Here is a 15,017-nt window from a genome sequence, read left to right as displayed (position 1 = left end):
GCTGCCTTTATCAGGTTGGGTGGCTGCCAGTGCTGGCCGAGTGGTCCACAGCCTCCCAAAGGCTGGTTGGCTGAGCCTAAGGTATGGCTAAGGGCCCCCCTTGCAAGGCAAGCCCAACTTGGGGGCTGGCCCCCTCTACATGAAGTGCATCTACATGCTCTAATGCACCTACTGCAATGGTTGACATCTACATGCTCCTGAATGATGAACACTTGCTGAATTCTCCACAGTGGGTTAAGAGGACTGACCTGACACTCTAAGGCTAGGAGACTGACCTATGTAGCTCGTGCTTGACATGTCCTGGAGTGGGCTCACAAAAGGGTCACGGCGTACGCCAAATAAATCCTAAAAGGTACTACTTGTGTACATGATTCTTGCACTGTTGATGTGCCAATTTGTCACCGCATACAACAGTGCATGGGTGCACGTGACAGGAACATGGGCACTTGAGAGGGTAGTGTGAGTTGCAGATTTGTACTGACAACCATATTGTTTGCAATACTATAGTCATATGCACGCAAGGAGGGGGGGGGCTCTTGTGCGATGGAAGGGAGAGGGGGCGGGCTGAGATGTGCAAAAGGAAGAGGGGGGGGGGGGGGGGGGGGGGGGGCGTAGGCAACGCGCAGGCAAGGGGGGGAGATCAAACATTCCACACTGACTGGTGGAATTACACATACTAGTATGCATGATACTCTGTGCATGAAGCTTCCAACTTAGATTCTGTTCCTAGTTAATCAAATTTTTAGTGCACAAGGGTGCTCCTTACGGCCATTAAATATATCTCAAATTCAAGAAACTACTTTAAGTCATGCACAATGAGCTGATTTTAGTTTTCTGATTACTATAATAACAAACTTGCTTTTTACTCTTGCAATTTAACTCAGGCAAGAAACCAACACATGCTATCTGGTGTAATCCACAAGTCTTTTTAATGATTCAATCACCTATCTTATGATCATTGCCTTTCTATACACATGGCAATTTTTCCAAATAAATATCAAGAGCATAACAACCCCTACTTTGCAATGGTCATTTGAACATCAACCCCACAAAATTGGACCGAAAATAACGTCTGAAGTACTTCCTCCTGAAGGAATAATACCAATAACAGCTGCCCATGTAATGGTAGCTGGATATTTACGTGTAACATGGTACACAAATGTTGTACTCTTATACGGTGATGGGTATGATACTTATATAAGTCTGCCAATCCTGAAAGTATGGTCTTTCTGGACCGATTGATTTATTAGCCTCAAGGATCTTGGAAAAGAACAGATTTTCAATCAACCCTCATCTTTGTAATCAATAAAAAAATTTAGATCCTTTGCCTGAATGGTTATGCTAAGCATGTATAAAGTGCCTGTTAGGTTTGGGTTTCAAACTCCTAGCCAAAAATTTATAGTCCTGGGAAGTTTTTGGGGCTTGAAAATGGATGCTCTATTTCTTTCTTTTTGGTTAGGCAAAGCATGGAAACATTTTTTCTTCAAAGTTGAATTTTACCTTCCAGGATTAGACTTTTGCTTGTAGCAGACCTTATTTTGTTGGGCAAGTCTGATTAATACCCATTCGCTTTTGTCATAGAGCAGACAATTATTGTAAACCAATATTTTGTAGAGCCTGAAGTTCTTTGTACACAATCAAAACGCAAGGCTGTGTTTATTCAGGCACTGCAAAGTGTATAATGTTTGCCTGCATGATTAAGCTGTGAAAGGATTCATTCGTGTAGGAGGCTCCCCTTTTTGTGTTTCTGTTTTTTTTTGGGGCTCTTTATTGCATGTTTTGTTTGGGTAGGAGTTTGGTTGGCTTTGAGGAGGGGACCTAATACTGTATCGCAGCTGATGAAATCTATGTTTTGTTTGGACAGAGGTGTCGCAATCGAGAGGCGTATCTTGTGCATAAGAGGTTATGTGCAATAGAGAAATCATTTGTGGACCAGTGTGACGATGCAGGAAAGGGTGATCTTGTGAAGAGCATATGTGCACAGCGAACTAATTTGGTGGTAAGTTGAGTATTAATTAGTCCACATGTTCACGCGGCTGCTTTCTTCTTTCTTTACATACTGTTGTTGGTAATCATATGGAATGGTGTTCCTCTATGGTATGAGAATGAATTTTCTCCCATCTTATTTGTCCTTGTATGCACTTCGAAAGAGGTGGGTGATATTGGAACTGCCAAACATAGTTGCTAATGGCTTCCAAACACGAGTTTTCCTGTAGTGAAATTGTTAAGGTTTCTTTTTTCCTTTTTTTCCCCAAAAAAATCCTCCCATTAGTTAAAATAAGTCCGCCAAAGGGCGTAATACAACTTTGTCTAGGACAGTGAAAAATCTAAAGAAACGTATTGTTGTTGCAAGAATTTGTTGGTCACCAAGGGTTGAGCACGTGTGGATGCCTTTCATTAGAATTGGCAAATTCGGGTGCAGAAGTGTGGTGTTGGGTTTTATGCTGTGTATGCACCTAGAGGAGTGGTAGTGATCATCAGTAGATTACTGGGGCACTTTTTACTTCAGTTAGTGGAGGTTTTTTCCCCAGTTTAGCTTAGTTTCACTTATAACAGTTTATAAGTGTTTTGGTCCACCCGGCACACTTTATGGCCGGACATGTGAACACATCTTTTAGGTCACTTCATTATGTGGCTATTGTACTTCACATTAATATACTGAATACAACAAAGAGTCGTGTTCTCTCTCTCTGCTCTCTACGTTTCTGTTTGCAGTACCTCCAAACCCTAACCCTAACTGCTGAAAGCCTTCATGTGGTGCATGTGGTGGCTTGGAAGCAAGCTTGAGAAGAGGGAATTTGTTCTCTCTGTTTAACCAGTAAATTTGAAAGCCATTGGTTACTTTGTCATCTTGGATTTGGCCAAGATTGGGTGCTTCAATGTAGGAGGCAGAATGGAGTTTTACAGCATGAAGTGAGAAGGCTATTTGAAAGCCTTTGTGAGCTCATACGGCTGAGCTAACATTCTTGAAGAAGCACCCTTGGAAGAAGTTGCATGCGTCTTTGGAGCTCAACGTGGAGCTCTTGGAAAGAGATTTGTTGAGGCTTTTCTTAAAGCCAAAAGGAAAGCGAGCAAATTGTGATCAACGTGCAGAGGTTGAGTATGGATGGTGAGGAGTCCATGAGCAGAAGCCCTTGTAGATTTGAGATGATAAACAACGACAAGACTATATCGGGAAAGACCTCTCCACAGAAGAAGAGAGAGACCTTACTAACCTACTCACTAAATTCCAAGACTTCTTTGCTAGGAAGTACACTGATATGAAAGGTGTACCTCCTGAAGTGGTCAAACATACCATCCCCATGGTGGAAGGGGTAAGGCCAGTAAAGCAAAGAGCGTATCCTGTGAATCCTAAATACTCCAAGATGGCCTGTGAAGAGATTGAACAACTCATAGATGCCGGATTCATCTACAAAATAGAGCACATTGAGAATGGGTATCAGATTGACACAACGCAGTGCAGTTTTTCTCTCTTTGATGGGACGTCTAGATGGTAGAAGAGAGTGTAGTGACATACAGCTTGTCTGTGCTAGGGAGAAGCTGGAGACTGAAACACAGTGGTCTTTGGAGTAGCATATGTGTGGCACCTAGACTACCACAGCAAGGGATAAGAAAAGCTATAATACTCAAAGAGAAGGCTGCAATGAGCACATCTGGAGCAGGCGGCCTTCACCTTTGCGTAGCAGACAGCACAACATGGCTAACAGTGTTCGGCATTAAAGCAGCAAAGCTTGGTGACCTCAGCGGGAAGGGGATAGGTTCTTTACGATATCCCTCCTCCATGCAATCTGCAAACATGAAACAGATGCCAGTAGCAGCAAGGTAATAAGAATCAAAGTAGCAACATGTACAAGTTCTGTGAGTGATGAGATTGGCGGTAGGTTCCACAAGAAAGCAGAACCACAACAGGGTCATGTGGTAGCAATAGGCGCAAATCTGTGATAAGATTAATTTTGTGTGGCTCAAAGCATATCAAAGGATAAAACCCTAGAACTTCAAAATTATGGTTTAAAGAGTCCTCCATAAGAGAGTGTTCACATGAAGTCGTGTAAATTTATTGCTTTTTTTTTTCACGGGAAAAAGATCCTTCAATTAGTTAAATAAAAAACAGCCACAAAGGGCTAGATACAACCACAAAGGGCTACATACAAACTCGCTTCATTTAAGGGTAGGAACAAATGATCGTGAGGGGAAGAGACGCTTCTCCTCCGGCTGGCCGCTCTGAGGAGAAGGCTATCTTATACAGGGGAGGGGGGAGGAACAACCACACGGGGTGGTCTATAATGCCAAATGGGGTTACCTCCTCTATCTGTGAGGAAAGGGCCAGGTCTCCAAAGACGCAAGAAAGCTTCCCGCTGCATCCGCATACGGTCTGAACCTCCCTATAACTTTCCCCACTGAGCGCGGAGGGTGTGAATGATATCAAGCCATATGCTCTTGATGGTCTCCACCGGCGGAGTGTGGGTACCCTCGATGGCCTCGCTGCATCTAGCACGCCAAATGTGCCAGGCTGCTATGTTACTACAAATCTCCCATCTCTGGCATGAGCCTGGTCCCACGAGTCGCCTGTAGTAGGTGGGGCTGTGACTGGTACTGTTGCAATACAATGGTGAGAGATCTGAAGGCCTAGCCCTCCCCCATCCTCCTCATACGCCTTGACCACTCTAACATCTGTGGCCCAAGCAATAGTGCCCCATGTGATGATCCGGGTTGATGCCTTGTCCATCGCAAAGATGTGGAGAATCCTTTGCCAAATTTGCTGAGCCTTCGGGTAATCCCAAAGCCAATGTCTCTGAGTCTCCCACCAACTATTAGCCAAGTACCATCTATCTCGGGCATCTGAATTCTGCGGCCGAGCCGCGTAGTATATGCCAAGAAGGGGGCATGCAGAGTCTCCTCCTGATCCGTTGGATCATGTGAAGTCCACGTTCCCGGATCCCACTAAAGGTGCGTGAGAGGTCGGCACACTCATATCCATAGCCGCCATAATCTCTCCCGGGCCACCTTGGCCGGTGCTGGATCTATATGCCATTCCTGTGCTCAAAAACCAATCACCCTCACCCTCTGCAAGGTGCAACCACTAAATCCTCCAAGGGAAGCTCATATCTCTCTAGTCTGCCACCATGGGATCCAATAGAGAAAGTGAGCAGACCACTATCCTCATCTACTATGTGGACCGCCACTAGGATATCGTGTCTGGTAAACATGCCTAGCCACACTGGGGAGTCGGGTCTGGGGGAGTCAGCCACTCCTGAGGGATAGCTAAGTCGATGTCGATGCTGAGCCTATCTCTACCCCGGATCCCTGTTAGGCCTCTCTCCTGCACCTCCGTGGGTAATTGCCTGTGGGTGATCCAATCTCCAAGAGACATGGCTGGTTCCATGCTCAAGGCGCCCCAAGAAACGTGCGGTTGGGCCCCTAGCATGTGGTCACTGGGTAAACAGATCAGGGGGTTCCCTTCTGATGCAACTGGAGCTAACTGCTTGAGGATGGGCCTAAGGTGCTCCCAAGCACGAAGTAAGCTGGCTACAAATCTGTCCTCAAAAGCCATGCTAAAACCATGGGCTTGTAGCTCTGTGAAGATCCATCTGGTACTCTGCGGCCAAGGGTCCCCAAGACTCGGAGTGCACTCTGAATAGCCGGGTCAATGAGGCCTAGCCCCCCTCTGAGACGAGGCTGAATAATCACTCTCCATGCCACCTTGGCCCTGGCTGGCCTCCCATCACTTTCGGCCCATGAGAAATTCCGGATCAATCGCTATACTTGGCCAATACATGCCCGAGAAAAGGCCCAGCACGAAGTGATGTGCCACATGGTGGCAAGAAATACCTGGTTCGCCACCACCACCTTGCCGAACTCCAATATAGAAGCTTCTTCCGAATACTCAGAAGAAGCGATGCGAGCTACTGCTCGAGAGAGATATCAATGCCAACCTGGCAACCGAGATATCAAACTGGAGTGCCCCTCGGGATCCACCGAAAATCCTCAACTGGTCGCCATGTCGGGGCGGGTACTGAGCCTACCCAAAAACCACACGACTTGTGCCAGTTAATCTGTGCTCTTGATGTGCGGCAGAAAACCTCGATTGCCTCTGCAAATCTCTGTAGATTCCCCACATCTCCTACAAGGAAAGCTGATGTGTCGTCTGCAAATTGGGTCCAGCAGCTCCTCCTGTGTGCGGAGGGGAAGACACAATCCCTGAAGCCCGATCTCTTGGGCGGAGAGAAAACTACTCATGGTCTAGGCGACGAATAGGAAGAGGTAAGGTGCCAAAGGACAGCCCTGTCTAACCTATCGGGAGAGGGGGAATCTGTCGCCATGGGCTCCGTAAATGAGAACCTGGCTGTGTTGTAAGGCTGAGTAAAGTCCTGAGACTCCATGTGGAAATCACATCCGGCTCATAGTGCCCTCCGGAAAGTTCCAATCCACTCTCATAAGCTTTCTCAAAGTCTAGGAGTAGCACAATGAGGTCCTGCTCTGCCACATCTTGGCTGAAGCTGTCGCCTCCCAGAAGGTAAAAATGTTGTCCAGAATGCTCTGATCTTGAACAAAGTGTTGGGGTAAAGGCATTATGCCCACCCTTATAGTGTGCACAAGCCCATAAGTTATAGTACATAGTACACTTAGTACTTTTAATGTACTAAGTGCACTATGTGTACTAGTGCAATATACATGTGTGATAGGGGAGTCACACACTCATATCATGAGTTGACTTATCCCCACAACTCACTCTCTCTCTCTCTCTCCCTTGCTTCTCTGTGTATGTCTCCCACTCATGAACTCTAACCCTAATCCTCTCTCCCATTCAACTGGTATCAGAGCCTTCAACTGGAGCACACAGTCGAGCTGGCAGTGAAGCGCAGCAACGCTTGAGATTGGAGCTTCTTGTAAGGACAGAGAGCGCTGAGCAGCGCACAGTACTGAAGAGAGGGCAGGGCGCCAGGCAAGAAGGCGTGGGCTGCTCAGTTGCTGCCCAGGCGCAATCACGCTGCCCAGCAGGTGCAGCCACGCTGCGAACCAGAATCAGGCGAACCAGAACCAGGCGAACTAGAACCAGGCGCATACCTGGTGCGGTGAGCGTGGACACGTAACTGGCTGCGAACCAGAACCAGGCGGACGTCAATACAACAGGCGAGCGAAGAAGAAAGGCAGACGGGTACGGGCGTCAATCGCTTCTTGCTCTGCCTCTTCCCCCGGCCTTGAACACACGTCTACAGAGGTTTGACACAAAACTTCATGAGGCCAACGCGGCAATGTATGCCATCGCCGATGCTGCACGCGAAGTAGACCGGCTTCGTGTCTTTGAGTGTGAACGCATAGCCTGGGTCACCTTGAGTCATGTTAACCAGCAACACTGCTCTGTCAAATGAACACGCCTCATAAGCTTTCAAGCTATGGAGGCGGTGCACGTCGTGATTCAAGTACAAGCCCTCTGTGATCAACGGCATGCCAGAGAATCATAGCAGCTAGCCATCCGTACATCAGCTACAGCTACAGCAGCTTCATCACCCCCCTTCTGCACAACAGCATCAGATTTTCTGCAACAGCATCAACACAAAGAAATTCAGCCTGCAAATCTTAGAGAAATTCAAAAATTAAGAGGTATTTGCCTTCAATTTTGGGAATTTCTTATCAATTCAATCAATTGAGCAGGTACAGGTGCCGAATTGCTCAATTTCTGAGCAAAATTGGCAAAATTGGGTGACATTGGTCACAATCAGGATCAATTTGCAGGAAATTGGATGTCGAAATTTGGGGCTTTTGATGTATTTGTGCAATTAGGCACTCATACATGCTGTATGATGTGAGAAATCGCACATTCGGGCAAAATTGCAGCAAATTGTAGTGCAAATCAAAGGGCTTTTGTGCCGATTGGATTGATTTGCATGCAGGCAATCGCATTTGATGCTTTGGGCAATGTGTTGATGCCTGTCAAGCACTCAATGTGCCTGTAAATCAAGGGGCTTTCATGTATTGGATGTATATGTGGCCAGGGGGAAGCATTATGAAGACTCTGGATGCCTTCATGTGCGTCAATGTACCATGTATGATCAGAAATTGATCTTAAATCAAGGGGCTTTTCAAGATTTTATGCTTGTTGAGCTTGGCAAAGCAGCAGGCAAGACTTTTATGCCTTGAATCCTCAGAAATCAGCTTGCAGTCAAGGGGCTTTTGCCCAATTTCTGTTCGGGACTGCTGTATGCAGTGTTCGGTACTGTAAAAGCCTGATTTTCACTCTTTTGGACAGCCAGGAGAGCATTTATTGCTACTGTACCTGCTGGTACAGATTTGGTACAGCTTTGTACAAGTTTTGGCATGGCTGCACATTGATTTGAGTGAGCAAAAGGTTCATTTACAGCTGCTGTACTTGCCAGTACAGGTTTGGTACATCATTGGTGAGCACTTAGTACTGCTGTACAGTACTTTGGAAGGGCAACAGAGCACATTTAAGGTGCTGTCCTAAATCTGCAGCAACCAGATTTTGGTGATTTCATCACATAAAGTGGGAGTAGAGTTGCATTCTTGCTTCCGCAGTGGGAGATAAAGCTTGGGAGAATAACTGTGAGCACTTTGTGTGCTTTTGGTGCAGTGTTTGCACATTTTGCAGGGAGTCAGGCATTGACAGGTTGCATATTGCTATGGCAACCCCACAGGTGAGAGCTCTTCATTGCTTCACATCAAGAAGCTTGAAGGCTCACATAACTATGATATTTGGCAAACCCAGTGCTATAATGTGTTGCTCCAGAAGAAGCAGCACAAGCCTATCAAAGAAAGGGGTGTAATGCCCGCTTCTCTTACTGCTGAAGAGTGGGAAGATATGGATGAGCTGGCAAGATCTACTATCATGTTGTCTGTGTCAGACTCTTTACTTTTCAGCATTCGTGAAGAGAAGACAGCTTGGGGAATGTGGCAGAGATTGCAGGACTTGTATGCCCAGCAAAGTGCCTCAAGCAAAGTGTATTGGTTGAAGAAACTCATAGGTCTTCAGATGAAGGAAGGGGCGTCTATGACAGCCCATCTAAATGAGTTTAATGGTATTGTCAGCCAGGTTATAAATCAAAAGTTGGCAATGGACGATGAGTTCAAAGCCACTTTTCTCTTATGCACTTTGCCAGAGAGTTGGGACACATTCAAGACAGCCACTAGCAATTCGAATGCTATGCTGTCATATGCAGATGTTGAGGGTGCTCTTCTTCAAGAAGAGATGAACAGGAAAAACAACTCTGTTGGAAAGTCCAATGCAATGAATGCACGTGGGAGATCCCAGCAAAGGGGGAAAAACCAAGAAAGGGGAAGGAGCAAGTCTCGCTCCAAAAAGGACTTGGAATGCCATTATTGTGGCAAGAAGGGACACATCAAAAAGCAATGCTACAAATGGAAAAATGATCAAAAGGAAAAGGGAAAAGGCAAAGACAAAGACAAAGATGAAGCCAAAGATGTAAAGCCAAAGGGCAAAAGTGGAGTCAAGATTGAAGAAATCAATGTGTCACATGCAGGTGACAGTGAGGATGAGGTCCTATTTACGTCTTCACTTGATGCCCATTCACTTCTTACAGGTGGTCATGGTATGCACTCATGGATCATTGATTCAGGTGCCTCCTTTCATGTCACAGGTTGCAGAGACTTGTTTGTCAGGTATACTGCTGGCAATGAAGGAGTGGTTTATTTGGGTGATAACCATGCATGCAAGATTCTTGGCAGAGGTGATGTGAGGCTTGTATTTTCAGATGGCTCACAGCTTATGCTCCATGATGTCAGGCATGTGCCTGAGATCAAGAAGAACCTGCTTTCTACTGGACAGCTTGATGATGCTAATTATGTTACCACATTTGGTCGTGGAAAGTGGAAAATTAGTAAGGGCTCACTGGTTGTTGCCAGAGGCTCTAAGGTGGACACTCTTTATTTCATGCATGCAGGTGTTTGTCACCATGCTAATGTAAATGCAACCGAGCTGCCAGAAATCTCTATGTGGCATAGCCGGTTGGGACACATGAGTGTCAAAGGAATGGAGCAATTGTCTCGTTTGGGTTACTTGCCTTCTCTAAAGTTTTCAAGTTTTCAGTTTTGTGAGCATTGTATATATGGCAGGCAACTGCAATGCCCCCACAAGAAAGCTCTTGGACAGAAAGATGCTCAGTTAGAGCTTGTGCATACAGATGTATGTGAGATGCCTCAGCTTTCTTTGGGAGGGGCAAAATATTTTGTGTCTTTTATAGATGATGCCACACGCAAGGTGTGGGTCTATCCTCTTCGTTTGAAGAGTGATACATTCTCAGTGTTTGAGAAGTTTGTTGCTCTTGTTGAGAATCAAACTGGCAAAACACTGAAGGCTTTGCGTTCCGACAATGGTGGAGAGTATATGTCCAAACAGTTTCAGGACTTTTGTGATGCTAAAGGCATCAAGAGGGAGCTTTCTACTCCTTATGATCCTCCACAAAACGGGACAGCAGAGAGGATGAACAGGACCATACAGGAGAAGGTCCGTTCTATGTTGTCACATGCTGCGTTACCTCATGGTTTTTGGGCTGAAGCTGTTATGATAGCTTTATCGTATAAACAGGTCACCTAACACGAGGCTTGGTGGGAAAGTGCCAGAAGAAGTATGGGCAGGGAAGCCTCCGTCATACAAGCACTTGAGAGTGTTTGGTTGCGTTGCGTACGTGCACATACACAGGGAAATGCGCACCAAACTTGATCCTAAGTCTCACAAATGCATATTCCTAGGATATGGTGACAGAGGTGAAATGGGGTATAGACTTTGGGATCCCGTGAATAGAAAGATTATACGCAGCAATGATGTCATTTTTGATGAAACATGCATGTATAAGGAGCCTGCAAGGCAATAGGAGCCTGGCAGAGTTATCTTTGATGATGATGGACATCATGGACAACAACCAAGGGCTGTAAATCAGCCATTACAGCAGCAAAACCAGCCCTTAAATGGTGCTGAAAATGGTCCAAATGGACAGCCAGAGATGGCAGAAGATATCCCTATGGATATACCACAGTTAGAGGAGATACCGGGCATGATTTTTCAGCCTTATGGCATGGAATAGGAGCCACCAATGGGTGATATGCAGGCTGGACAGCAACCTGCAAATGATGGTCATTGGGTACGGAGGTCCACAAGACCCTCCAGAGCCCCTGACAGGTTTGTTCCAGGGGTTGACTACTTGATGCTTACTGACTGTGGGGAGCCCTCATGTTATAAGGAGGCTTTACAGAGGGCAGACAAGGCTCTTTGGGAGCGTGCCATGAAGTCAGAGATGGATTCTCTGCACAAAAATGGAACATGGAAGTTGGTGCATTTACCTGCAGGCAAGAAGGTTTTGCCATGCAAGTGGGTTTACAGGCTCAAAGTTGCACCTGATGCAAAGCCAAGGTACAAAGCCAGGTTAGTGGCTAAGGGCTTCAAGCAGGAATATGGTGTGGACTTTGAGGAGATCTTCTGTCCAGTGGTCAAAATGACCACACTTAGAGCTGTGTTAGCTTTGGTTACACATGATGATCTGGACTTGATTCAGATGGATGTGAAGACTGCTTTTCTTCACGGTGATCTCCATGAGGAGATATATATGCAACAACCAGAGGGTTATGCAGTGAGTGGAAAGGAGAAGCTTGTATGCAAGCTGAAAAAGAGTCTTTATGGGCTCAAACAGGCACCAAGGGAATGGTATCATAAATTTGATACATTCATGAAATCACAGGATTTCAAGAGAAGTGACATAGATCACTGCTTATACACCAAGAAAGCTTTGGATGGCAGTCTATTGATCCTCATCTTGTATGTTGATGATATGTTGATTGCCGGGAAATCTCGTAAAGAGATGGATGCCTTGAAGAAGAGGCTGCATCAAACCTTTGATATGAAGGATTTGGGTGATGCAAATCACATTTTGGGTATGCGGATACTTCGGGACAGAAATCAGCATGTGTTGTATTTGTCTCAGAAGGAATACATTGGCAAAGTTTTGCAGAGGTTCAATATGGACGGGGGGAAGAAGACTAGTACTCCTTTGCCTCCATATGTGAAACTCAGTGCTATGGACAGCCCATAGTCAGATAGTGGCAGGGCTGATATGGCCAAGATTCCGTATGCTTCAGCTTGTGGCAGTCTCATGTATGCCATGGTTGCTACTAGGCCGGACATTGCATTTGCAGTGGGAGTGGTTTCTAGATACATGGCCAACCCTGGCAAGAAGCATTGGGAAGCAGTGAAAGGTGTCATGAGATACCTGAAGGGCACACAGGATATGTGCATATGTTTTGGCAAACAGGATGCATTAGTGCATGGTTACACGGATTCGGATTATGCCGGTCATCCAGATAACCGGAAGTCTACTACTGGTTATGTGTTTACATTCACAGGAGGTGCTGTGTCATGGATATCCAGGATGCAGAAGTGCACTGCCTTATCTACTACAGAGGCCGAGTATATTGCAGCCACAGAGGCTTGCAAGGAGGCATTATGGCTATCTCGGTTAGTGGTTGATTTGGGCTATACAGGGGATATTCCATTGTTGCATTGTGACAGTCAGAGTGCCATCCAGTTGGCAAAGAACCCTGTCTTTCATGCAAAGACGAAGCATGTGGATGTGAAGTATCACTTCATCAGAGAGGTGATAGAGAACAAGCAAATTCAGCTTGTTAAGATTCATACGGATGACAACCCGGCTGATCTGTTGACAAAGAGTTTGCCTCCGGAGCGGTTTGCTCATTGCAGACACTTGATGGGCATTGGATGAGGCCAGTTTCAGCCTTGATATGGCCTTGTATATTATCATGTACATGCTGATTTTTTTTTCTTTTCCTTTACTTAAGGACACTTTGCCTTTAAGTGGGAGGTTGTTGGGGTAAAGGCATTATGCCCACCCTTATAGTGTGTACAAGCCCATAAGTTATAGTACATAGTACACTTAGTACTTTTAATGTACTAAGTGCACTAAGTGTACTAGTGCAATATACATGTGTGATAGGGGAGTCACACACTCATATCATGAGTTGACTTATGCCCACAACTCACTCTCTCTCTCTCTCTCCCTTGCTTCTCTGTGTATGTCTCCCACACACAAAGCTGGTCTGAGTGTGGTGGATTAAGTCTGGGAGAAAAGGTTGAAGTCTCTTGTTGATAGCCTTGGCCAAGATCTTATAGGCTGTCCCTAGAAGAGTGATGGGTCTCCACTACCGGGTCTCCAATTTGTTACCTCCCTCCTTGGGAATCAAGTGAATCAAGCCCTTTGAGAGCCTCTCTGGCATGGCACCTTTGATCATAATCTCATTGAAGGCAGCTCTAAGGCCACCTTCCATGCTGTCCCAATGGTCCGCCCTCGAGCATTTGCCCCTCGAAAGTGCCGTCAATGCCTCCTTCAACTCCTCAGCAATAAATGGTGCCAATAAGAATGACCGAAGAGAAGGGGGAACCACCTGCCTCATATACCGCCAGACCCTCTCGCGTGCGTCCACCACCTGTGGAGATACTGGGGCACCTTTGAGAAGATTTTGAAAGAAGTCTGTGGCGATGGCTCTCACCTGGGGGGAGGGGATCTGAAACAATAGCTCCATCCTGGCCGCACAGCCTGCAAATACCGTCTCTCCTCTTGTGGGGGCCGGCTATCTGGAAGAAATCTCTTGGGACTTTGTCGCCGGCCCGAGTCTAGAAAGCGGCCCTGGCGTGATACCTTTACTCCACCCTCCTCTCCTCTGTGGATCTAATCTTTGTGCGAGAGGCAGCAAGCTGACTCTCGTTCCATTGGCTATCGAGGGACCTCTCCTGAAGCCACTTTAAAGAGGCAAGACTCCTCCTTTGACTCCTCTCTTGCTCTTGGAAACTGTCTAATTGGCTCTAGGTTGCCTCTTGCAAGAAACTGTTGATCTCCCCTAAGCCCTCATCCAATGGGCACGCAGCAGAGCCTGAAGAAATGTCCAATATTGCCCATGTCTGCTCTATCTTGCTGCAAATCTCGGGGTCCTGAATGACGTTGTCCAAAATCCTTGAGCTCACATGTCTGTCGTGCCTCTAGGGGTACTCTAAAAACAGAATAACTGGGGCGTGATCAGGGAATGAAGTGCCTGCCAAGATACTAATCATACCCCCATGGCTGCAAGCCCACTCATCAACATAAAATCTATCAAGTCTAGAGATATTGGGGTTGGTGCGCCTCCTATCCGATCTCGAGAAGCAAAGGCTCCTAGGGCTATGCTCAAACTCTAGAAGATGCCAAGGGTCCTGTCCTCTGATTGCAAAAATCATCTCCTCCTTGGCTGAGTACTTTGTTCCTGAAACTGTGGCCGTGCCACCTCCAAGTCTGTCCTCTGTTGCCTCTATCATGTTAAAGTCACCGCCCAAGCACCAAAAGTCGGCCTGAGGGAGGGCCTGCCGTACTGAGCTCCAAAAGAGGGCTCTACTTGCAGTAGCGTTTGGATCGTAAACGTTGAGGAAGCCAACACTATATTCTCCAATAGTAATGGTAATCCACTATGCACGCCTCGGGACAATGACTCTTGAGCCAGTCACTACTAGCAGCAGTTGCTTATTGACAGATATACACACCCCTCCTTGCGTCCCTAAGGGGCCGAAGGATGGGGACCAAAAGTGTGACTCTTGCCTGGAAGAATCTTCCCACATTTGCGGGTGTGTCCCTTTGAGAGATGATACTCTTGGAGGAAAAGAATGTCTATGGGTCCCCCCACTATGGCCCTTTGAAGGTCGCCACACAGTACGCCTTGTCTATGAAAGCACTGAGCCCCCCCTAAATCCTAAATGTACAAAAAACAATCCGCATATCAAACTCGGTGTGATGCGGCACTAGCGGAACTGCCCTCCACTCGAAGAGTCTTGGGCAAGGGTTTAGACGGGGAATAATCACAATCCGTGTGGGGGCGAAGGCGCGCTAGGTGGGCACTGATTCTGTCCTCCGTGTGACCCCTCTGTGTAGGTGCGCACGGCAGCAGCGCTCGGCTCTGGTGGTCGTCTGGCTACGCGGCTCTCTCTACCCATGGTGAGGGTCAGCACGAGA

The 15,017-nt window shown here is 46.7% G+C and overlaps 1 protein-coding gene across 3 annotated transcripts in view; it reads left to right on the top strand.

The window, feature by feature from the left end:
- Nucleotides 1-15,017, top strand: part of LOC147604052 (E3 ubiquitin-protein ligase HOS1-like) — a 79,711-nt gene that overhangs the window by 55,901 nt on the left and 8,793 nt on the right. For all 3 annotated transcript variants that reach the window (XM_086795642.1, XM_086795640.1, XM_086795641.1), the window contains exon 8: nt 1,865-1,999. In XM_086795642.1, coding sequence (XP_086651768.1) covers nt 1,865-1,999 — 135 coding nt within the window. The remainder of the gene's footprint in view (nt 1-1,864; nt 2,000-15,017) is intronic.

Source organism: Cibotium barometz, chromosome 62 (genome assembly GCF_041138505.1).
Source record: "Cibotium barometz isolate CiBa-2024 chromosome 62, ASM4113850v1, whole genome shotgun sequence".
Lineage (NCBI taxonomy): Eukaryota > Viridiplantae > Streptophyta > Polypodiopsida > Cyatheales > Cibotiaceae > Cibotium > Cibotium barometz.
Note: the sequence above shows the minus strand (reverse complement) of the source record. Positions and strands in the feature narration are given on the sequence as shown.